Source organism: Labeo rohita, chromosome 12, assembly GCF_022985175.1.
Source record: "Labeo rohita strain BAU-BD-2019 chromosome 12, IGBB_LRoh.1.0, whole genome shotgun sequence".
NCBI lineage: Eukaryota > Metazoa > Chordata > Actinopteri > Cypriniformes > Cyprinidae > Labeo > Labeo rohita.
In genome coordinates this window covers 19,492,721-19,518,431 of record NC_066880.1, presented here as the reverse complement: position 1 = coordinate 19,518,431, position 25,711 = coordinate 19,492,721, and the positions used below count along the sequence as shown (strand labels likewise).

Sequence of the window (25,711 nt, the reverse complement as noted above, 5' to 3'; positions counted from 1 at the left end):
AGTGATCAATGGGTAATGGGTAGATAGTCCCCTATAACTTACTATGTGAACTGTCAGTGTAGAATTCTTGAGTATATTGGGGTTTTATTGTGGGCAGGAAACAACGTAAAGACCTCAGGGGAAAAACACTAGTGCTCTACCAAACTCTCTCTTTTCTCTTTTTCTCTTGCCTCAGGCATTTAATGGGTTATCCACCATAAAAGCTTTATGGCATTTTGGTGGACCTGTATGTCATTTAATGATTTCATGTTAAATATGTCAACATATTTGAGCTGTTGCAATCTGTTTTACTGTAAAATGTGCTATTAATAACATAATAGAAGGACTAAAGTTTATCAGATTAAGACCTCCATCATTGGTGGCCAATGATAACAAAAAAGTACAGTGTTACACAAATACAAACGCCATTATGGTAACACGTATCATACTAAATTAATGCAATAAACATTAACTGAATAACATATTACAAACTTCATATTACAAACTCAAAATTTGTGTATTAAATACTGGTATATAGTAAATACTTGCATTTTTAATTATATACTATAATTTATGCAATAAACAACATGTTATAAACTTTATTACAAACCAAAAATTTGTGTATTAAAGACAGAATAACAGCAGTTTTCAGTTTTAATTTTACAACAAAATAGGGGTATATGTCTTCAGACAAGAAATAATTGACAGAAAATACTTAATATGTGTGTAAGGGGGTTTCCAGAGTCAGGACCAACTCCCCTCAGGCATTTGATCAGTTATAAAGTAGGCACTAATGTCCTATTCACCATATATTTCAACACTGATGTAATGTAAGCTATTTCCTATGAATGTGTGAGAGATCTGATTCATTAGCCAGTTACACATACAAGTTTGCAATATCATGCAGCATAAAAGGTGGTTTTTATACAGATAAAAAACTGGAAGTGGCTGAACGGAAGCCTTGCACATACAAGATAAAAATGCTTATGTGTCAGCTTATACAGCTTACATGTATAAGCTGTCAAATTTTTCCAATCATCCTTGTGGAACCTGTTCATCTTCATACATTCTTTTCTAGTCTTACCACTTCTAGCAGTCTGTAAAGTGATCTTAAAAGATGGCTACCTTAATGCACTCGTGTGGGAAGAAGACTTTGTATGTTTTAATGACAGTTGGTCACTTTAAGAGGAAATAACTGATTTAAATACACAGCTGTCAATTACCTTAAACAGATCTCAAGTACACATGTACATATTTTTTTATCATACAAAAATCACAGCAGCAACTACCAGAACTTTGCTATGAATGTATAAGCATTAGGGGATTTTTGTGGACCTGTACATGTCATGTAATGAGTTTATGTTAATATGCTAACATTTTTGAGCTGTTACAGTCTGTTTTGCTGTAAAATGTACTATTAATAACATAACGGAAAGACTAAAGTTTATCAGATTAAGGCCTTCATCATTGGTGGCCAATGATAACAAAAAAGTGCAGGGTTACTCACACAAATGTGACCCTGGACCACACAACCAGTCGCTGGGGTATATTTGGAGCAATAGCCAAAAATACATTGTATGGGTCAAAATTATAGATTTTTTTTAAATAGCAAAAATCATTAGGAAATCAAGTAAAGATTCCATGATGATATTTTGTAAAATTCCTACTGTAAATATAATTTTTGATTAGTAATATACATTTAGAACTTTATTTGGACAACTTTAAAGGCAATTTTCTCAATATTTTGATCAGATTCCAGGTTTTAAAATAGTTGTATCTCGACCAAATATTGTCCTATCCTAACAAACCATACATCAATAGAAAACTTCTTTATTTAAATGTGCTATTAATAACATAATGGAAAGGCAAGGGTTCATCAGATTAAGGCCTTCATCATATAAATAGTACAAAACTCCATTATGGTAATACATATAACACTAAATTAATGCTGTAAACTTTAATTGAACAAGTTCTTACAACAGAAAGTAGCACAATGTATATAAATGATAAAATAAAGAAACTATTTATTAACTTATATTTTAGAGGTTACTAATATTTTACAGTTAAATTATTTGTCTTTTAAAATATAATATCATTTTACCATACTGTATATGATAATACAGCTTTTTAAATTCTGTTTCAGGTTAAATTACTAATTTTGGTGGACCTGTATACGTCATTTAATGATTTAATGTTATATGTCAACATATTTGAGCTGTTGCAGTCAGTTTTACTGTAAAATGGGCTGTTAATAACATTCATCAGAATAAGCCTTTATCATTGGTGGCCAAAAACAAAAAAGTACAGGGTTACTCACACAAAAACAAACATTATGGTAACACGTATCACACTAAATGAATGCAATAAACATTAACTGAATAACATATTACAAACTTCATATTACAAACCCCAAATTTGTGTATTAAATACTGGTATATAGTAAATATCTAAGGTAAATGTATACAATAAACATTACCTAAATAATATGTTATAAATTGTATTACAAACCCAAAAAATGTGTATTAAAGACAATATTACAACAGTTTTAAGTTTTAATTTTACAACAAAATTGGGGTATTTGTTCTCAGACAAGTAATAAATAACAGAAAATGTTAAATGTGTGTGTAATATACATGCGCAAGGGGGTTTCCAGAGTCAGGACCAACTCGCCTCTGGAATTTAATCGGTTATAAAGCCTATTCATCATATATTTCAACACTGATGTACTGTAAGTTATTTCCTATGAGTGTGTGAGAGATCTGATTCATAAGCCTCTAACAAATACAAGTTTGCAATATCATGCAGCATAAAAGGCTGTTTTTCAACAGATGAAAAAACGGGAAGCGGCTAAGTGGAAGCCTTGCACATTCAAGATAAAATGCTTATGTTAAAAAAAAATAAATATAGACAAATCCGGGTTTAGTCCTTCAGGGAAAGTACAAGTTCAGTGAGAGACAGTTATCATCACCTGCCTGTGCTAACATCAGTTTCTTATTATGAACTGAGGAACTTGTGACGTGAGCAAAGACAATGATCATGCTTCTGTACTAAAAACATGCCAAAAGACTTCGTAATCAAAAGTGCTCTAGGCACACAAAAAATGTTCTACTCATTTTAGGCCCAAGGACATTTTACTTGCTTTATTGGCAGCATATCAAGAACAGCAAATCAAGTTTCTACAGGCATTCTACAGTTTAATTACTGACAAAAAAGTGATTTGTGGACTGACTGATATTGCTTACAGAAAGAGACATGAACTGTAAAATGTTTAAACTTGTCATTGTTAAATGATTCATACTGTGTATTATGAAAAACGCTTTTTACAAGAAACTTTCTTTAGAAATATTTGACCCATTAAATACTTTTGACTGAGTATAGAAAGGATGCTTTATGCCATATCAAAAAAGCATGCCTCGAACATGTACACACAGATGCACTAGATAAAGAAGTATTCAAATTACATCTCTGGTGAAACTGGATAACGGCAGACTGATCCTAAGATATTAAGATATTCACACATACTAGACAGGTCTTTTAACTAAATCCAGATGAATGCTGTAAAGTTTTGGAGTCTCTCATGTATTGCAACATTTATGCGTCACAGATTTTCATCTTAAAATGTTTTTTAGAGAACAAGGGGATGTGGGGAATGGGGGTTATTTCAGTGGCTGTGTCTGAAATTGCCCCATCCCCCTTTTTCCTAGTAAGACAACTACAGTTTAATTTATGGGAGGCACTTCTTTTAAAGAACTGCATTTAAAAAGACTGAAACAAACCACTTTAAATCATGAAGTTGTGAAACAATATAATTCTCAGTGACTGAATGAGCTGTCAAGAGGGAGAGAGAAAGAGAGTGAGAGAGAGAGAGAGAGAGAGAGAGAGAGATTTAATGTGTATACACAATACACACCATATAAAATGGTTAATACATTATATTTGTTGGCTTTATTTCACATCTTTATTGTATATAATTGTTACTGTAAAAAATACGGTAGCAACATTTTACGGTTTTCTCTTACATTTACAGGTGAATACTGTAAATTCATTAACTTATATAATGTTAACGTACCAACCTATTGAAGTACTGAAATCTGTTTTGTACCTTGGTAATACACTGATATCCACCAAAAGCAGGTGGTAATGAGAAAGTCACATGATGAACCAAACCTCATCACAAACAGCTTTTAAACATATAGAAGGTACACAGTGTCATTCACACAAACACTAAACACCATCATGGTAACACACATGAAACTGAAATAATGCAATAAACATTCATTTAACAATATTAGATGTAGCAACCCTATGTACAAAACAGCTAAGAAAAAATTCTGTGAATGTCAATTTACGGTTATTTACTGTAAATTTTATGGTCTTTTACCATTAACCATTTAACAGTTTTTAATGTAGCATTTTTACAGTTTTTTACTGTTAAATTCACAGTCATTTTTTACAATTTTTATTAGGATACAGATCCTGTCTACTTTTTTACTTGTTTCTCTTTTCCTTTCTATTATTACTTTGGTGGTGTAATTATATTTTGTATTTCCTTCAAATGTATATTTAAAATGCTTTTGCAATACTATAATCCAAATGTCATCCCAAAAGAGCAACTTGAGCTTGAATATCGTATAGCTTTTAAGTTTCTAAACTATTTTACTGATAAAATCATAGCAATGGACAAGTAATCGAGATTTCAGACAGCATTTTTGTTGACCATGCAGCTGTTGGACAGACACAATATAAAAAATAATATCTCTAAGCCAAGCAGATAAGATAAATCCTGCTTTTTGTTTGTTTTCTGTTGAATTGATAAAATGCTTCTTGTTTGCTGTTTGTGATAAAATGACTAATCAAAAGTTAATCGTCAAATTTCTAACTGTTACATTTGTTTAACACTTGCTACTACTTACTTGCTACTAATAATAACAATCCAACTGTCCAGTCATAACAAATATGTTATTTGGTAAAGGTTATAGATAGGGTGTACTGACCCAAAAGGGCTGAAAGAAATAAAGAAGCCACAGTAAGTTGAAAAGAGCTGGAGGCCAAAAAAATGATTTTGATTCATAGACGTGGTATTCCGTGACTGCTAGTTGAGGGTTCCAAGTCGTCTTTTACTTCCTGAAGCAAATTAAAAATAACGTGGGCAAACGATATGTTCGGATAATGTGTTCTTCTAGCATTTCAAATAAGTTAATGCATGTTGGGAAAAATCCTCTGCCTTCTACCACGTACGTTCTCTGTTCTCTTTGGTGTTTCCTCCTAGCTAGGGGCAGTTTGACATGTTGGTGGCAGTAATGGAAAACAGGAAAAAGTAAAACACTAAGACATCGCTGACTGGCGCTCAGCCATGAGACAGACTCGTTTTTAAAGCTCTGCGCATTATAACCAATCACACACAATTCTGTTGAGCTTATGAATCCAATGACCAATCAGAGGCGTTCAGATTAGTCTAAAAAGCAAATGTTTTGTTCTGCGAATTCTCTCAGTGAGAACAGTTTCAGTGATTTTAATGGGAGTTTTTTAAAGTGCTTGAACACTGGCTAGACTTTGATAATATAAATGTTCTTTGCTCTCTTTCTGTACAATGAAAGTGTCATAATTAGAAACTTACAATGTTTTTATTATATTTAAGTCTAAGTCTCATTTTTTTAGCGCGTAAAAGGCTGTTTAGTTTAATTCTAAACCTTCAGGTCCTGGTATACGTTGTCACAATCATGCCTTGTTTAGTTTCATAGTTTTATTGTCATGTTCTGTTTAGTTTGTAGGTCACAGTTATCTTGTCTCTGACTTTGTCTTTTACCTGTTCCCTGTTTCTTACCAATAGAGGGTTTGCACTTACGTTACGATTTGGTCAATTACCTGAATGCGCGGCCATATTGGTGATTCTCGGATGTAAATAACAGCATGGATTGCACAGTTAGGGCCAGTTTTACTAAACAGCTAATTAACGTTAGAGCGCAATTCCATAAAAGCGCAGATGAGAGGGAAAAATTCTGTGTGTGATTTACTAACAAAGAACATAGATACAGCCAGATAATTTCCATAATGACCAACGCAATCTACCAAGAGCAGAGCAAATTACCGCCTGCTTTTAAGCAGGGCCGGACTTCTCCTTTAATGAAACAGACTTTCTCTGTTCTAAAACAAATTAAAACATTTGATCTTTATTGACTGAACCCAAGGGCTTGTGACAGAAAACACTAATGGTTTCCACTGATTATGTTTTTTTTTTTTTTCTGCTGGGGTGGTAATATTATATATTAATAGGGAAGGGGGCCCCAAAAATTTGTTTTGCCTATGTCACGATAAGAGGTAAATCCAGCCCTGCTTTTAAGACATGCTTTTTCTGGGTGATAAATAACGGCGCATATTTGACAAGCTCAAACTGCACAAAATGCATTGTGTTATTCATTTTAATACTCTCCTCCCATAAATTTTGTGTCTGAAACGGAAACACCTACAATTGCATATTCAGTAAGGTCAGGTGCAAAAGTAACTCCATGCCTTTTTAAGCGCTAATTCTTCACTGCGCATCTTTAGTAAATCCTGTCAGTAGGCTTACTATTTTAATGGCAAAAGATAAACCAGCGCTGGCACAAGCTGTTAGTAAAACTGACCCTTAATGTATTACTTAATACATTGTTCTGTTAATATATGCTGTCTAAACCACCGGAAAAAAACATGTGGAAGCGGCTAAATTATATATTACACATCTTTTCATTTGCACTTTGTCACCCCCATATGGACTTTTAGTTTAGATGTGTTCGACTTAACACAGATTGATTGAAATCTGACTCGAAGCAATGCATGCCAAAATGGCTGCAGGAGCTTTGATGACAACGTTCACATGTGTTTTGGGTTTCTTCTAAAATTTTCAGTTCCAATAATGGCCACAAATCTGTGTTTTTAGAACAGTAAAAACTTTGTTTACTATAGTCACAATGTTATATTAAATCACGTTTATCATAAAGCATGATGATGAGGAACTCACCAGCCCCACTCTGGACCCAGAGCCCAGCCCTACATCACCCTGCAGCATCAGCTGCATCAGCCTGAGTCCATCGCAGACAGGAAGCCAGAGCCCGCCACAACTGATGAGCAATCGTCTATAGGAGCGACAGAGCTGAGGATTGCCCCAGAGCAGATCAACTGATGAACATTGCACACGATGGTGGATGAGACAGTGGAGAGCGAGGGTAAGCCCCACCCACTGTACCACCTCTGAGAGTAAGCTATAGCAAGATTCGGAGGACTTAATAGACTTTTATTCGGATGTACCTAGTCTTCTGTCATTATCTGAAATCTCTGCCTGTTATGGCCAAGGAGGCCGTTTATGACCTGTCTGTCTGTCCTGAGCTCTCAACCTGTCAAGAATTATCTGTCTGTCCCGTCACAACCATGGAGGTCTGTCTTAAACTGTTTGTCTGCCTGGAATTGTCTGTTTGTTACATCACAACCATGGAGGCTGGTCTTTGAACTGTTTGTCTGCCCTGAACTATCTGTCTGTCCTGTCAGGACCACAGAGGTTGTTCCTCTATCCGGTGTCCTCCTTGTGATGGGAGTCAGTATTTGGTGTGTATGGGCAGCACACACCATCCCAGAAAGACCTGGCTGTCACAAATTCCCACCCAGCCTCCCTCTTCTACCTGCTCTCGTGAATCATCTGCCATCTTCTGCTCCTCAGCTCACCCTCAATCCAATATCAATGGTGTGGTTTCACTGTGTGTCTGCCAGTCTCCATCTGCGTTGTGGCTGGAGGATCCCTTGTCTCCACTTCCAGGCTCTGAGTGCCAGACTCTGCCTCGGCCCGTCAACTCAGCGGCTCCACCATGGCTCCTAGCCCCCTCATGTCCACCGTGGCCCATCAGCCCACCAGCTCCACCGGGCTCCCTTGTCCTTCCGACTCCGCCTTGGTGAGTCGTCCACCATTCACAGCCTCAGGACTCCACTTCTCCAGCTTTGCCTCATCACTTCATCCCTCTGGCTCTGTCAGGCTCCTCCTTCACTCCAGCTCCACCTTGGTCCTCTGTCGCTTTGGCTCCACTCTCAGCCATCTGCTCCGCCTTGGCCCTCCTGAGCCTCTGCATCACCCTGGCTCTATGGCTCCGTCTTCACTTGGGCTCCTCTTACACATGCTCTGCCGCTGTCCCTCTGTCGGCTCCACCATGTTGCGCCTTCATTGCTGCGGTCTGGGTACCACCTGGCTCCCTCCTATCTTCTCCCTGGCTTCACCACCATGGTTCCTCCAGATTCTACCATGGCTCCTCCTTCCATGATCTCCATCCTAGACTCTGTTAGTCATCCTCCTCCTGGTGGTCCATCCTCCACTAGTTTTGTCTGCCTTTGTCTGTCATACCAGCCCTTTGCCATCTCGTTTCCATCCCACTTGCACTCCTTTGTCCTCCTCCTAAGTCCCCCTCCGTCTCACCCTTTTTCGTTTCTGTTGCGGGAAGTCGCTCCTGCCAGGAGTGAGGTGATATGTCACCGTATGGACTTCTCGCGTCTTGTGTTCTTTGACCTAGTTTTCCCTCATGTCTGATTATGTCATCTCTTGTCATCAGTCCCTCATTTGCCTGTGTATTTAAGTTCTTGTCTGTTTTAGTTGGCCGAGTCTCATCTATTGTTACATGTGTTTCCTGCCTCCCTTGTATGGATTATACCTGTTTTTTTTAATTTATTATAGACTGTTAACCTCCGTTCATGTTTATCCACACACAACCCTAAAAGCACTCTCTATTTCTATTTTCTTTTTATTTGTTATAACAAATAATAATAACTTCACCCTCCAACATTAGCTCTCTTTGTTCTGTTTCTATTCTATCTATTTATTTTTCCTTTTTTATTATTATTAGTACGAAGGGGGGAAAAAACATGCTACTTGTACGGTGTTAAACTAACCAGCATATGTCACAGCACTTAGATATTGTTGCTCTGTCGTTTATTTGCTTAAATTGTCCTCATTTGTAAGTCACTTTGGATAAAAGTGTCTTTTAAATAATTAAATGTAAATGCAAAGTCTCTGTATTTCCTCTTCATTCTGCTTCAGTATCTCTTCATTCTGCTTCAGATCTTGTATCTAAATTCTTGAATCTATATATATTCGCTCTTGCCCTCTCTCTCTTTTTTTTTTTTTTTTTTTTTTGAAAAATTATGTTAATCTGCAATAAAAAAATAAAAAAAAATTTCTTACATAATTTAAAGCAATAAATCATTAACTTGTTTGTTCAATAGATTGGGAGCTCCTATAAAAGAAAAAAAATGGCAGGGTGAAGTAGGAAATTCAAATTGAGGAACCTAATGACAAACCACAAATGAAAATGGAAAACAATAAGTGTTTGAGGTGGAACACCCTTAAGGTCCAAACCGCAATGGAATCTATAAATATGTCGTCAGTGACACCAAAAGATTACACCCAGTTTAATTATAGGTGCGTTATTTTTGTCAATGAGAAATCAAATCAGATCAATGCAAACACATGATGCAACAATAACACGCTAACCTAAGTTTTCTGGAACACACCCTAACTGACATATATTAAGTATTACCTATGCCAGCACTGGAATATTATGGTTTTTTTTTTTTTCTCATAACTCTCATAGAAAATGATCACTGTATTGTTTATACTAAGGTGTGATGCTTACTGTAAAGATGAGCAAAAATCATTTCAGGGTGGGCTCATGATATGAATTATTTATCAGGGTCCCTAGTTTTCATACTCCAAGGGCTGTAATCAGATATTTCTGTCATTGGTGATGGGGCTCTCTATACCACTCTTTTGTTACTAATTAATGTTTTCACTAGTCAGTGATTGATATATGTATGAGTTTCACATGTGTAATGACAAATCCATGATAATCCCCTGTAACCTGTTATGTGACCTGTCACAAATGTCAGTGCATATCAAGTCTTAATTATCTAGGGTTTTTTGTAGACACATAACCTAAAGACCTCAGGGGAAAAACCTGTAATACTTAGAATGATGTTTGATCCAACAAAAATAATCCTGCAGCAGTGGCGATTTCTTTAAGACTGCAAGGGAAGCTCAGCTTCCCCTATAATGTCACAAAATTAATGGTCAAATTATGTACTATTGTATTAACATTTTATTGACTAAAAATGCGTTAGAAAACGTTCATCTCAAAGACGAGTTCGTTCAGAATCAGTTAGATATAGCAGGTCGGCTGACTTGCTATATCTAACTATCTAACTTCTCATACATTCCCGTAGCGTCACAGTGCATTTCCCCGTTGAAGCCCAGCGTCCATTAACTTCAATGCGGCTGCTTTGAACGTTTTTTTTCAGTGCTTTGAAACTAGACGGTCATTGGATAAACGCTGCGATTATGTCCCGCCCACGGACGCTCAGCGTCTCTGGGGGTGAATGAGGAGCAAATGAAGAGTGGGCTGGCCTGGACTCCGAGCTTCTGCGTGATGATTGGAGGGTCTGTCGAAAGATTGCATCTCCTTTTGACTGACAGCGATTTTGTACTATAAGGAATCGCTGAAGCTATTCGCGCTCAGTCCCATCGCGGATTTCTCAAGTTCAGTCGAAATAAAAACTGCTGCAACCTATTTCTTTATATTTGCTTGGCGAAATTGCTTGATTTTCATCATACATTTCACACAATTATACACCACATTCCTTGTTTCACTTTTACAGAGTTTAATATTTTTTTAGATCGTTCATTCATTCATTCATGTTAATATTTAATGTAGTAATCAATATATATATATATAGATTACTACATTAAATATTAACATGGAGGATGACTATAAATTAATATATATATATAGTAATCTTGAAAAATTTTAACATAACATAATGAAACCTTATATTTCTATTAAAATACTTTATAAATAAATAAATAAATAAATCTCCATAATAACCTTATTTAAATTGCAAAATATTTATACTATATAGTAGCATCTGACTAAAAGAAAAATACATCATATTTTGCATAATAAAACTAAAGCTTTTTTTTTTTACGATTGTTTGCATTGTGACTTACTTATGACAATAAGGCACATTCTTGTGAATAAATAAATAGACAATTTTATGATGTAGGCCGAAAATGAGCTTCCCCTATTTGACAGACCAGTAGCCGCCACTGTCCTGCAGTAAACCTTTTGATAAACATCTGTGGTGGAAAATTAAGACAGCCATGTGAAGGCAGCAGTCAGGTGACTCAAAGTGGTTTTTTAAAGTTATTTTAGTACACTGTGTGGATAAAGGGTGTGATAGAGCTCATGGAACATCTCTTAGACAAAAGACTTACATTATAAGCTTTACTTCTGCTTTTTTTTTCAGTCAGCCTCTAGGGCAACTTGAACTGTGGAAAATCAGAACCAGCTGAATCATATATTCCATGGTAAAAGGTATTATTCATTTACACAAACAACTTATGTGTCATGTTTCTAATTATCAGTTTAAAAAAATCGACTATTTATGGGAGATTAGGGTGGAAGCAACAAACCAAACTAACACTAGATTTTACGCTACAATAATTCTAATTATGAAGTCATTCAGTGTAGTCAAAGTAAATTATTTTTTAACCAATTAATTGAAAAGAATGTGTCAAATGAATCAGAGTTTCCAATACTACTGATTTCCAGAATAGATATGGACAAACCAATGTCTGCTAACCACCAACTGACTATTCCAACCATATACTCTCTCCACCAGCTCACTCTGACTTTCTGTCTGGTTATGTTGAATTCATCTATCTCTCTAACCATTCAAACCAAACCCTTGTATGTTGAAAATGTGTATTTGAACATACTCACAATATAGTTGTCTCTATAAAACCCTATTTACTAATTAATTTATTTAGAATTATTACTTATTTCCCTGTTTGATTTATGTTATCACACACTTCATATTACTCATGTACATCTGTGTCAAATGACAATATAGTGAACCACAAGACCCAATCTGAGTTTAGAATTGAAAAAGGCTTATAAATCATGCAGAATTAGTTTTTTTGAGAATGTAAAAGTGTGCACAGTCTCCTGTCAGGGCTATGTGCAGGGTAGGTGTAGGGCGGTAGAAAATACGGTTTGTACAGTATAAAAACCATTACGCCTATGGAATGTCCCTATAAAACATGGAAACACAACAGTGTGTGTGTGTGTGTGTGTGTGTATTGATTTGGTCTCTAAAATGCTTGTTTGGCATTCAGAAATCTGCTCAAAGTCATTGTTCACACTAAAAGATTTATTCCTAGCACTGTGAAAAATGTTTTGTTAACGAAAGTTAAAAATCCAGGCCATCTTGATGCGTTCATAATTTTACGTTCTCTCATTGTCTTAATAATTGTACTATATGGTATAATAATTGTACTCCAAAAAAAAACACTGCTTGGTTTTGCCAATCTGAATTTGTTTATTCACTAAATGCAAAATACCTCATTCAGTTGGGGACAGTTAGTCAGGACAACAAGGGATTCTTGTTCAGCAAATGTTCACAAATTATTTTTTTTAATATATAGTCTTATGACACTTAATATGTTATATGAGCTATGCTATTTTTGTTCAATCAATTTACAAACCGCAGATATATTGTTAAATGAACATGCTGTAGGCCTCAACACTTGACACACGGGGCCCTTAGTCATAAAATGTTGCGCAGAAACCATTCTAAATTTGATCTTATGATCATCTGTTAAATATATGTATGTGTGATTTATAGAATAAACGTACGCACAGAAAACGCACGTACTATGAAATCTATGAACACCAAAAGATCAGGAACTTGCGTGCAATTGAATGGTATCAACTTTCTGGCTTTTAAACAACTCCTAAATAATGTCATTAACATATGAAAGGTCACAAGTCATCGTCCAAATCCTTTAATTTAGTAAGAACAGCTTACATTTCCAAACACCTGCAGTACTATCATAAAAAAAGTGTGTACGTCTGCTCAGACCATGGTATGACGCTAAGCTCATTTCCATGTCGAAGGCAGTTTTTACAAATTAATGTTTGCAACTGATTTTTTTTTTTTTTTTTTTTTGTTGTTGTAGAAATGTGCTGTTAATAATACATTTATAATAAAAAAGAGACTGAAAGGGACATGCAGAAAGCTGTATGGTTGAGTGTAATATCAGTATAAATCAAAGCAGCCTTGTACAAACTTGTTCTTCTTAAGACTTGCACTCACGGAAATAGGAGATATCAAGTGTATCACACATATTGTGATTCACACTGCTTACTTGCGTCAGGACAAGGCTTATCTGGAATGATTTACTGGAACTTAACAATAATAAATGTTATAGGTGAGTTGAAGTATGTTATTGAGCAATCTGATCTTGAGGTCTATTTGGCAATTAAGATGGCAGTGCACTGGAAAGAGAGTTTTGGCAAGACAAACAGATGTAATGCGTTCAAAAACATTTCTGAGGAACAGCAATATTAAGTTATACTGTTAACAATAAGTTAAAGTATCGTTTCTGAAAGATCTAAGGGATTGTCAGAACAGTTGCCCGATCTATACCACATTTTTTGTTTGTATAGAATTTTTATATTTATTGTCTCTATTGATATTAGATATTTAATTGTGCATGCTCATTTCTCTTTTTTTAATAGGTTAAATACAATGAATATGAATATCCATTAAATGCAGTAAAATGAATATAAGATCCATAAAATGAATATTTGTAATTTTGTACTTTATAATGTGTAATATATAATTGTAATATTATAATATTGGCAAAAAATATAATATTGGTTCAGGATTTCTCAGGGAAAAAAAAAAGTTTAAAAACTGGACATTTCTGAACTTTTATTTTTATTATTATTTGATTTAATCTAGAGCAATAGGCCTATATGGATCAGTACATATATTGGGACTTCACAGTTGAAACTGTGGCATGTGGTCTGCTTAAAACATTACTGAACGTGCCACTGGACAAAGTTTCGTAATGGCCTAATTTTAAATAGATTTGAAATACCCTTCAAGACTTTTTCCACATGTAGTAAACCACAGTGTAAGACAGAAACAGAGAGGAAATCAAGCAGATGTACATAATGACCAAAGAATATGTAGGTGAATACACTAATATCTTCCGTCAATTTTTTCCTTCCGATGTGTGACGTAAGAGCTCTGTATATTTGTTTATGTAAAGTTTAAAGAAAAAAAGGTTAACATGGCATTATGTGCCCTTGAGCATAATACATTTCTTTTTAGCGACTGATGTATAATTATGCATGTTGGCCAATTCTGAGAGTGCGTTATGTTGGATTCTTTGTAATTAGTCTACTTGCTCTGGTATAACCTATTTTTTCACGGGTAGTTTGTGGTGTCTTTAAACATGTCACAACCACATTTATGCATTTCCTGCTGGTTTAGGCCACATCAGATTATCTAGGTCAAAGGTTTATTACAAATGGCAAATTTGGTGGCCTAATATTTATTAATGTTAAGAATTAGACATTATTAATTAAGATTTGAAAATAAAAATTCAAACTTCCCTGTACAAAAAAAAAAAAAAAAAAAAAAAAAAAAAAAAAAAAAAAAAACGATAAATAAACAATTCATTTTGATTATCAGATTATATGCTCTCAACAACAGGCATTTCATTTGTAGTGAAAAAGACGAATCTAATTTTAAACAAATTTTTTATGGTGTACATACTATTAATTCAAAATAAAGGTAAAGTAATGTGTATATTAAATATGTCTGATTTACGAAAATCTGGAAATCCCAAACTATGATATAGACTTTGGTCCTCCCTCTTGAGTGTCATATAAAAGATAAATAGAGCGCCCCTTGAGGAGCTTCGTTTAGGTGCAGCGTGAAGATTCACGTGATGTGTTCTTTTAGGTTAGGATAGTGATCAACTTTCATCACCGTTTAACCTCGAGGGAAAGTCCATGACGCGTACGCTTTCTATTGACGGTTTCCTTTTCCCAGCGTGATGAAATACTCGGAAACAACATGGCATGAGTAAGTCAGACAAACATCGGCACTAGAAAAAAACGTGCGGTTTTGTTTATTTATTTGGTTATTAATAAATAGTGGCAGTAATTTAATTAAGAAGGAGAGATTGGAGTTACAGTAGTAGGTTATATATGTATATGTATATGTATATGTATACACTTTAATAATTACAGTATTTACTGACTAAAACACTAGTTTTATATTTTATATTTCTTTAGTTACAGGCGAACAGTATCAATAAAGAAACTCAGTCCACCCTGTTGATTTCTGTCTGAAAATAATTGCCACAAGGGGGCAAAATGGATGCAGTGAGTGGACATCAGTATTTGGTCATGATTGGAAAAAAAAGTAATTGAAATGTGGTTAAAAATTATTAGGAGAAGCAATGGAGAGGCAAGCAGTTTGACATGTCATTGGCTTACTTAAATTATGTCATAGGCTTTCTTCTAAGACATACTGTTAAAAAAAAGAGAAAGAAATCCCTTTTTCTTTGCATCCTTCCCTTTAGGTGCTCATTTCATCTCTTACGCATTTTAAAAATTTGAATCATCAGTGGGGAGTTTTTGAATGAGAAATAGCATAAGGACAATTGCGAGATTGAGGAACAGTGATGGTGCATAGCATTGCACATAGCTGTCATAAGACATTCCAGAGCTGCTTGTGAGGAGATGCATGTTGATCCTAGGTGTCCAATAAGACACAGGCTGCACTCCATTGAGAGCACAGCTGCTTTGCCATTTTCGGTCAAAGCGCATTCCAAACAAGCAGAGGTTTTGTCCACCGCCCAGTAGCAAACTCTTCTACATGTTGCTACTGATAATAGTTTAGCTTAGTTCATTAAATGTATTAAAAAATATAACCCAAAAACAAAAAAAAAGTTTTTATTTAATTGCAACTCTGTATGACTTTCATTTCTTAGTAACATAAAATAAAACATTTTAAGGAACATTTCAAATGTTTTTGTTTATATTTCATTTTATTAATATTAAAAAGAGACATTTTCCTACTTTGATGTTCCACATAAGACAGAAAGTCATGCAGCTTTGGAACAAAATGAGGGTGAATTTAATTTTTGGGTGAATTGTCCCTTTAATGCATTTAATTACAGCCTCGGCTTGAAATGCTGGTTCACTTTGTACTGACAAGGTGTGGTTGACTTGGTGGAAAAAATAGCTATTATAATTAGTCAGACAATGTTGGAAAAGTTGTATGATGTAAATGTCTTGCAGGCAAAAAAGAGTGTCAAATAAGACTGTGTTCAGGTCAAACTCCAAAGAGAATATTCACACAATTCCTTATACTTTAAGTCTGAATACTGTACTTCTAAAACAGAAAATAAGGCAGTGAGATGGGATTCGGAAATACACCTAAACATGGCAATGAAGCTGCAAAGTCTCATTAGGGATATCTACAAATCACTTTTTTTCAGGGTGTGCAACAATTCTCTTCCTCTGGCCTTTCCCCCATCCAAGGGGTCTTCCTCAGGACAGAGACATTTGTGTACAGCATACACTGTATTTCTCTGCAGCAGACTGTGTTTTGTGTGATTTCCCAGACCACACCTTCAGAGGGGTCATTTCTTCCCTTACATGCCTCTGAGTGCAGTGGGCTGCCAAGACTTTTCTTATTTACAGAACAGTTCCTTTTTTGGTGCGACAAGGCTGCGCGTACTGCCGAAGGGGAAGGGAAAAGCGAGCTCTTGCCTTGAATGAGGACAGCTGAGCAGAAAATGGCCTAAAATGAGACAGAAGCATTCTGTGAGTTTGTTTACTTGAGAATAATCCAGAACTTATCCAAGGAATGTATCTGAAAAGAAAAAATAAAGGCCAAACCTACCTAAAGTGAACTAGTGCAACTAGTTGGGTGTGTGTTGCATCACAGGTTGCTTTCCTTTCACTGAGCTATCATTCAATCATGTATTGTATGTATTTGTGTTAACTTTCCATTTAAACGGAATTTACTGGCTGTGCCCTAATTGGAAGCATTCCATGAAGTTTTTCCATTGTAGGCTTGAGCCAGAATGGCATGTGATCCAAGGACAGATACTAGAATTGTGGAAAGAAATTAAGTAACTGAAACTGTGGCTGTAATTAGTGTCTTTAAAATGAAACACCCTTAAATCTCTAATAATATATTACATGAGTGTATTTTTAGCATTTCAGTAGTCAACAGGCAAGGCAACCGGTTGGTTGATTATGCAAGTTGTCATGCCTCATCCTAGATTTATAATATCTTTGATGTACTTCTTTCTGTGACTTCCTTCTATGATCTTGTATTTATTGTTTTCTCCACCTTAACATAGCGTTCAATACACTGTAAAAAAACAAGATTTAAAAAAATACTTTTTAAGTTGGAAGATTATCAGAATTTCATGTTTCATTCAATGTATTACTTGCCATTTCTACACCTCTTTTTTAGTGTAGTGGTCAAACAAATACTGTAGGTCCAAACAGGACTTCTCAGGCTGAAGATTTTGTCGGCATTCATTTTCCAGAAGATGATAAATCAAAATAAAAACAGACAATAAAAGGAGCAGCTATCATTCTTCACATTAAACTGCATTAATGTATTTCCTGTAAATTCTTAGTCTATCATTAGAAACTACAAACTACAAAAAAAAAAAAAAAAAAAAAAAAAATCAGATTTCCTCTACATAGCACTTTCTAGCACTGATTGTCATGCTTTAGTTTAAAATGCTCTCTTTGTTTTTTTCCCTCAAAATGGGTTTTGCACAGCCCCAGAGAAAATCTTTTTAGAAAACCTGTTTTCACAGCTGAAGCTTGTCAACTGGTGCCACACAGGAAATTCATGTTACTCTTTGTAAATCTAGCTGTTCTAGCTTTATGTAGTGTTTTAAAATGTGCTTCAGTGGCCCAAAATGTTTATACATACAGAAATATACTGTTCAATAGTACTTCTTGGGTTTTTTTTTTTTTTTTAAATAAATTACTACTTTTATTCAGTGAGGATGCATTAACTTGATCAAAAGTGACAGCTGAGACATTTATAATATTACAAACAATTTCTTTAAACTTTAATTTTAAACGTATCATGGTTTTGACAAAAATATTGGTTTTCAACATTAATAATATCAAGAAATGCCAGCTTTGCCATCTAATGAACTACAATTTTTAAAAAAGTAGTTGATTAGTTGATAAAGTAGTTGGTTAAGCTTGAGTGTTATTTCAAAAACATCACAGAGACTTACAGACCCCAAACTTCTCAACTAAAAAGAAACCGAAAATGTACTTGGTGTGGTAAGATATTACCAGATCAAACATATTATTGTATCATCACTGAAACAACCCAAGTACATTTATTGAAATTAGCAGTAATTATAATATTAGTTAAAATAGCTAATCATTAAGGTAATCATTGCAGGTTACCACTTTTTGTGGTGTTCTTACTACATGGTAGTTTGAACTTTCGCTCTGTCAAGTGCTTTTAGTGTATGACCTAACCCTGTGACGTGATCTAAATTCACTTTGCTGTTCATTCTCTGTTTCAGGTGCGGCCCATGATATGTGTCCATGTAGTAGAGCTGGGCCCAGCTCAGTGTTTATGTTCCTGCATGGTGAGGTCCCCAAAATTTCCAAGAAAAAAAGGCATTGGAATGCCCTGAGTGATGAGGCAGGAGGCCGCCCTGCTGCCGCCCGGATTGGAGTGTTTTCTCCCAGTCATCCCTATAAGGCTTTAGTGGAGTGAGGCTACCGATCTGAGTGCAGCCCAGGCTCCTTGTTTGGGATGTGGGAGGGTGTGGTGAGCAGGGATGGGAACTACATAAGTACACCACAAGTCAGTGAGTGGTACACCATCACCAAGTGGCTAAATCCCCCCCCGGCCCAGCGCTGTCAGGGTAAGTGTCATTCATCTCGCCTCATACCACTCACATCCTTTCTCTTTTTCTCTCTCGATCTCCATCTCATTCTGTCCATCCGGCTTTGCAAGTGCTACCTGATGCTGATAGACTCAAAATGAGGTTTTGTCAAGCTTTAAGCACTTTAACTTGAAACATGCTGTTGTTTAAAGAAATGGTTTCTGCACAGGTGTAAGCTGCTTTTACAATGTTGTGTGAAAATAGATTAATCTTAATTTAAGTAGATATTATTGTGTGATGTTTCTGCATGGGCGTTTCTAAAGATCCTTAAAAGTGTTTCTAAGAAATAGTCTTCTAAAAGTGCAGTAGATAGATTTTCTTTCTGCAGTCTTACCAAAGGATATTACTGAAAGCATTTATGTTTATGAGGAACTAATATGCACACACATGCCTGAGGCATCTTTTTTAGCATCTGCAGTGTGATTGTATGATGATGCTGACTGTTAAGGGATCTATGTTTGTAAATGAAGGTGAAGGCTTAGAAAATTGGGACGGCTGTGGAAGCCAATTTGATTTGTGTGGTTTATGACTAAATATGGTTCTTCTGGACCACTGACCCATCCCCTCTTTTCTTCACCCACTCTCTTTTTTCATAAAGTAATGTAGACAGGCAGAGAAAGAGGGAGGGAGAGTCCAAAGACAGACATACTTCTCCATCATTTCCAAATTAGGAAGTTTTCCCATGGTGCACTCAGTAAGGGTGCACTTAGTAGGGCTGCAGAATGGACTTAAAGAAGATGTGTGTATGTGTGTGTCTATACATATACATATACATATATGTATATGTATATGTGTATATATATATATATATATATATATATATATATATATATATATTACACACACACATGTTAGCTTTCCGCTTTTTATGAAGACATTACATAGGCATAATGCTTTTACCTTAACCCTAACCGTGTACCACAAAACTGCTATTTTACATTTTCAAACTTCATTCTGTATGTCCCCACAAGAACAAGGATTTTGGATATTGCTATCTCTATGTCCCCATAATGTAGGGTATACCTGAACCATACACACACACATACACACAATTGCATTAATTAGTTTATGAATGGACTTTCCTGGTACACCTGACATTCTTTGTAGTATTCAATGGGTTCAATGGGTGTGCACACAAATTCCCACATGCATACGTACATGGTTATTTCCCATGACATACAGTCCATATAACTTTTTTAACTTTTGTTTTTATGTTAAACTAATTATAATGACTATTTACTAACCCTACTTTTCTAATTTAGGACAGATTTAAAATGTCTCCAAAAAGGAATTTAACTTACATCTGGGATCCAGTTTTTTCCCCAAACTCTAGTGAAACTTCACACATGCTTGACATGAGCTATTACAGCTCAAAAACTGCTCAAAAGTATGTATATAGCATTAATAATACACTTTCTTGCAGTGATTGTCTCCTGTAGGAGTAAGGAAGGAAATCTGAGCTGAAAATGTGTGACGACGAGGAAAGCACTGCCCTTGTGTGTGACAATGGATCAGGACTGTGTAAGGCAGGCTTCGCCGGGGATGATGCTCCCAGAGCAGTGTTCCCCTCCATAGTGGGCCGTCCCAGACACCAGGTGAGCGTCCCTCAAAACACCACTAGGGGTCAATAAGCACTGCAGTCACTTGCAGCCAACATTAATGAGTACATTTAAGTAAACAACAACGTCAACTGCTGTATTTAAGTTTGTATTTGAAGTTATCTATAGCTTAATGTGCAGTTGCAGTTGAAATGGGTGACAACTAACATTCATGTTATGCGCTGTGCATTGACTTGTTTGGCTTGATCAGATTTCAAATGCTTTGTGGAAAGTTGGACTACAGCCCAGAGTGCCTGCATTGTGCAAGACTGTAAAGATAGAATGAACTAGAACTCATTCTTACTTTTCTTTTTTTATGATTTATACTTTATTGATTTTCTTTTTGAAAATAAGAGTATACACAATCATGTATATGACATATAAACAATTCATTAAAACAAAACACAAATCAACAAAAGCAACAAAAGAAAAAACAGAAAAAAAGCAAATAGTTAGTACAATGGTAATATAACAAATAAATATAAACTATATAAATCTGTACATACAAAAAAAAAAAAATATATATATTTACCAAAGCCATTATTATTTTCCTCTCGCCACATGCTTGCTACTACTATGGATTACAAAATTTAAAAAAATTTCCCCATTTGACAAATTAAATATCAATCCTCCCATGCACACTATAGGAAAGTTTTTCGAGGGCTGCCACCCGCCCTAAATCCGAAAGCCACTAAAAAATGGGAAGCTTCTTGGAAGATTTCCAGCTCTGCACGATTACCCGTCTGCCTAGCATGATACAACTTTGTATCCACTGTGACTCAGCCTTATTAACATGACTTAAAGGGCAAGGGTCACCGAGAATGTATAAACTTGGGCAAAGATCATACTGGGTCTGTGATATCTTTACAGTATAATCATGCACCTCTCTCCAAAATTTCTGCACTTCTGAGCATTGCCATAATACATGAAACAGGTTGCCCTCCTCTTTCTGGCATCGCCAGCAATCTGGGTTATCTTTAAACCCTGCTCTAAACAACCTCCTGGGTGTCCAGTAGAATCTATGTAAAATTTTAAATTGTATAAGACATGTTCTAATATCCCTAGGCATTAACTTTAAATACAACAATTCTCTCCCAAACCTTGTCTTCAAATGCACATCCCAAATCTTTTTCCCAGGTTAACTCATTCTTACTTTTCTGAGGGCTGGCTATTATGTTTGGGTGTGTATGACATAATGTATGACCAGTTGTTTTTTTTTTTCCTTAGGGAGTGATGGTGGGAATGGGGCAGAAAGATAGTTACGTTGGTGATGAGGCGCAAAGCAAAAGGGGAATCCTGACCCTGAAGTACCCTATCGAGCATGGCATCATCACAAACTGGGACGACATGGAAAAAGTAAGCAGATCCTATCAAACCATCCAACAGACAACAAACCAAAACAGAACTCTAAACAGTCTACCAAAAATATGTCTTATCTTTCCACGAACATGCCTTATTGTACTTCTGGCTTAAATTTATCCTCTGTGTTCTTTTCATAATAATGTAAAACATTTCCACATTACATAAAACAGGCAGCAGCAGCAGCTGTAATGGCCCTTAAGGTCTTGAGATTTCATCAGATCACACTTTCATCAGTTCTTGTCTCAACACATACATTCTTTACACCTACAAGAAGCATTTTTCCAAATAACTCCAGCTATTCCCACTGATGACTCACTATAACAATATCTCTCATCTCGCATTTCACACCTCATGGTGTCAACATGTACACAACAGATTATTCACTAATCTATCTCAGCCCACACACTACCTCCTGATTGTGATCTGTTTGTTAAACTGTAATTATGACAATCAGCTTTCACTCTTTACACAAAAACTATTAAGAAGACTATTATGTAGACAATTATAAGACTACAATACACAAAAACTATTACACTAATAGTTCAATTCCAGTGACAGTGATTTGTCCATTGTTTATGTTCACCAGATCTGGCATCACTCTTTCTACAACGAGCTCCGTGTGGCTCCAGAGGAGCACCCCACTCTGCTGACAGAAGCCCCTCTTAATCCCAAAGCCAACAGGGAAAAGATGACCCAGGTTAGAACTGAATTCAAAAGTGATAATGCAGAAAGCATATAATAATAAACTGTAGAGTTGTGATTAACATTATTTTGCTTGACGTAAATTACACATTGTCAAACCACAAACGTTGAGCGTAAGTGATTATTTAACTGCTACGATTCTCAGTAGTAAAAATAAAAACTCAATCAACTCAATCTCATTTTAAATCAAAAAATGGCTAAAAAAAAATCCTAGGCATTTCCAAAGGGCAGAAAAAAGGTAGTTCAATATTACATGATGCATTAAAAAATATTATATGATGATTTGGTGCTCAAGAAATTTTGTAACACTTTAAATGTCTCTGCTTTCACTTTTAATTAATTGAATGCATCTTTGGTGAATAGTATTAATCTCTTTAAAAAAAAAGGGGCAGTAGTTATAACGTGTTTATATTGCTTCAAACTGGCAACTTGTCTATTCGAAGTGATCATCAACAGAATTCTTAAGAGTCATTTGTTTAGGGAAATAGCTACACTGGTTGTGCTGTATGTTTTAGATCAGCTGAAAATAACGACTAATTTGTTTGTAATTCAGATTAGACAAGTCGCATTGTATGTTTGTTTTTGCGTGCAGCCACTGATGACAATTCTACAAAAAGACGCATTTATACAAAAGACACGTAGAGTGATTGATCTACAGATTTTAAGAGTCAATCTATTTAATATAGGAAATCTTATATTAAATAGATCCGCACTCATAAAAAACACCTTTTATTTTACATACATCGCCAATAGGAAAGCCTTCTACAGTGTGTAAAGCAATTCAATCCCTCCACCCACTTTTTAAATCATTAATTATGTGGACGTCATCATTTATTAGCCAGTGTTCAATCACTAAAATCATTAAATCATTTCCATTTCCAAGATCAATCTATTGCCATTTTCAAAGAGTAATCAGAAAATATATATTTTTAACCTTCTGTTCAGTAAAACCGAAAGCGCTTGGTTCATTGTTGGTTCTGTTCATAAACACATTGTTGGTCTTACTTTGCAGATCATGTTTGAGACCTTCAATGTTCCAGCCATGTATGTAGCTATTCAAGCGGTGCTGTCCCTCTATGCTTCTGGTCGTACAACAGGTCAGTTCACCTGTCAAAAAGGTCATAACTCACATTTGACTTACATTGCTACGCAGTACCAAGCACTTTATTCTTGTTGAACAGGCATTGTCCTTGACTCTGGTGATGGTGTCACCCACAATGTGCCCATTTATGAGGGCTATGCTCTTCCGCATGCCATTATGCGTTTGGACTTGGCCGGCCGTGATCTCACTGACTACCTCATGAAGATCCTAACTGAACGAGGGTACTCATTCGTCACCACTGGTGAGTCTGGACATGTACAATACCACCATAATGATATGAAATATTTTTGTTTTAAATATTTATGACTAAAACAAAAAAAAAAAAAACATTCAAATCTGTTCTAATTAGTATCATTTAAATGTTTCAGTTTAACTAAATACTATTTTAGAATATCAATTTTAAATAATTTGAGTCTTTCTTATTTGTCTTGTATAGCTGAAAGAGAAATCGTTCGAGACATCAAGGAGAAGTTGTGCTATGTGGCGCTGGATTTTGAGAATGAGATGGCCACTGCAGCCTCTTCCTCCTCCCTGGAGAAGAGCTATGAGCTTCCCGATGGACAGGTCATCACCATTGGCAATGAGAGGTTCCGCTGCCCTGAGACACTCTTCCAACCATCCTTTATTGGTAATCTCTCATTTCTCTTCCCTTCTTTTTTTTTTCAAATGATGGATTCAGAGCACTTTGATATATTTCAATGCATTGATTTGCACTTTGTTAGGAATGGAATCTGCTGGCATCCATGAAACCACTTACAACAGCATCATGAAATGCGACATTGATATCCGCAAGGACCTGTACGCCAACAACGTGCTGTCTGGTGGTACCACCATGTACCCTGGTATTGCAGACAGGATGCAGAAGGAGATCACTGCTTTGGCCCCCAGCACCATGAAGATCAAGGTCAGATAAATAAAGTATTATCACAGTTTCTTGTCTAACCAGGGTTAACTAAAACTTTTTTTTTTTCAAAGCAGCTTTACAGTAATAAAACAGGGAAATAACAGAAACAATACAAACTGTTTGAAGAATTCAGATTCAGATAAATCATCACAAACTGGGAAAACATTATTCTGTTCACATCAGTAACTGTAAAGTATATTATTTATGAAACAAGTTCATTTTTGCGGAAGGCCACAATGCTGTTATTTAGCTCAAGTCACTTTAGTGTTTTAATTCAGTTCAGTGACAGCATTAATGTTACATTGATTAATTATGAAACAAAAGTAACTGGTTTAAAACATTTAAAAAATTAACTGAAATAAATATATTTAAGCTAGTTGCCAGAGAAACGTTGATGTATTAAACAAAAACAATGAATAACAAATTTTAAAAACACAACAAAATCACTAAAACTTTATCTAAAATTAAAGAAATTAAAAATACAAAAGTAAAAACTAATTTAAAATATTAACTATAACTATATAAAAAATACTAAAATAACACTGCTTCTACTTTGTATGTACTCAGATCATTGCCCCACCTGAGCGCAAGTACTCAGTATGGATTGGCGGCTCCATCCTGGCCTCCCTCTCCACCTTCCAGCAGATGTGGATAAGCAAGCAGGAGTATGATGAGGCCGGGCCATCCATTGTGCATCGCAAGTGCTTCTAAACGACACCTCCAACTCCCTCCTGTTCCCCTAATTCTGCTATTGCTTCATGGCCTGTAAACTGTGAACGTACCCTTTATTTCCCTCTATTGTTTTGTCTTTGCACTGCCCACATCTGTTTGAATGTTTTGATTTAATTATGTCATGACAATATAGTGTTGTTTTCAATGGGTTAAAAAGCTTGATTGCGCTGCCAATATGAAAGATTGGGGAGATTCCTTGGAGTAGCGAGACTCCAGAGATGAGGAGAGGGCATCGAGGAACAGGGCTCATTCTCCCTTTTGTGTTAAAATGCTACGAGGTAACACAACTGCATGTCGGCTTTCAGGCAGTCTGTATGGATATCATATGATAACCCCATGAAGGAATAAAAGCTCTGCAATAATAATATGGATTCGACCCCTTATTTGTTTCTGCAACAAATTACACTTCTCTGGATTAATATTTACACAAATACAAATACTGCTCTAAATTACATTCTTACAAATTCATTTTAATAAGCAGAAATAATTCTATATACTCACAGTCACTGTAA

At 35.7% G+C, this 25,711-nt stretch overlaps 1 protein-coding gene across 1 annotated transcript; it reads left to right on the top strand.

The window, feature by feature from the left end:
• Positions 1-18,631: 18,631 nt before the first annotated feature.
• acta2 (actin alpha 2, smooth muscle) lies at positions 18,632-25,564 on the top strand. The gene is made up of 9 exons (XM_051124792.1): positions 18,632-18,778; positions 20,223-20,394; positions 21,625-21,753; positions 22,346-22,456; positions 23,474-23,558; positions 23,643-23,804; positions 24,000-24,191; positions 24,286-24,467; positions 25,035-25,564. The coding sequence occupies exons 2-9, from the start codon at positions 20,266-20,268 to the stop codon at positions 25,176-25,178; spliced, it is 1,134 nt and encodes a 377-aa protein (XP_050980749.1). The 5' UTR covers positions 18,632-18,778; positions 20,223-20,265; the 3' UTR covers positions 25,179-25,564.
• Positions 25,565-25,711: the final 147 nt, after the last annotated feature.

Bases quoted from the DNA above. Each gene is read 5' to 3' on its own strand.
- acta2 (XM_051124792.1), top strand. From the start codon at position 20,266: ATGTGTGACGACGAGGAAAGCACTGCCCTTGTGTGTGACAATGGATCA. The intron at 23,559-23,642 runs GTCAGTTCACCT...CTTGTTGAACAG, and splicing joins TGCTTCTGGTCGTACAACAG to GCATTGTCCTTGACTCTGGT. The intron at 24,192-24,285 runs GTAATCTCTCAT...GCACTTTGTTAG, and splicing joins CTTCCAACCATCCTTTATTG to GAATGGAATCTGCTGGCATC.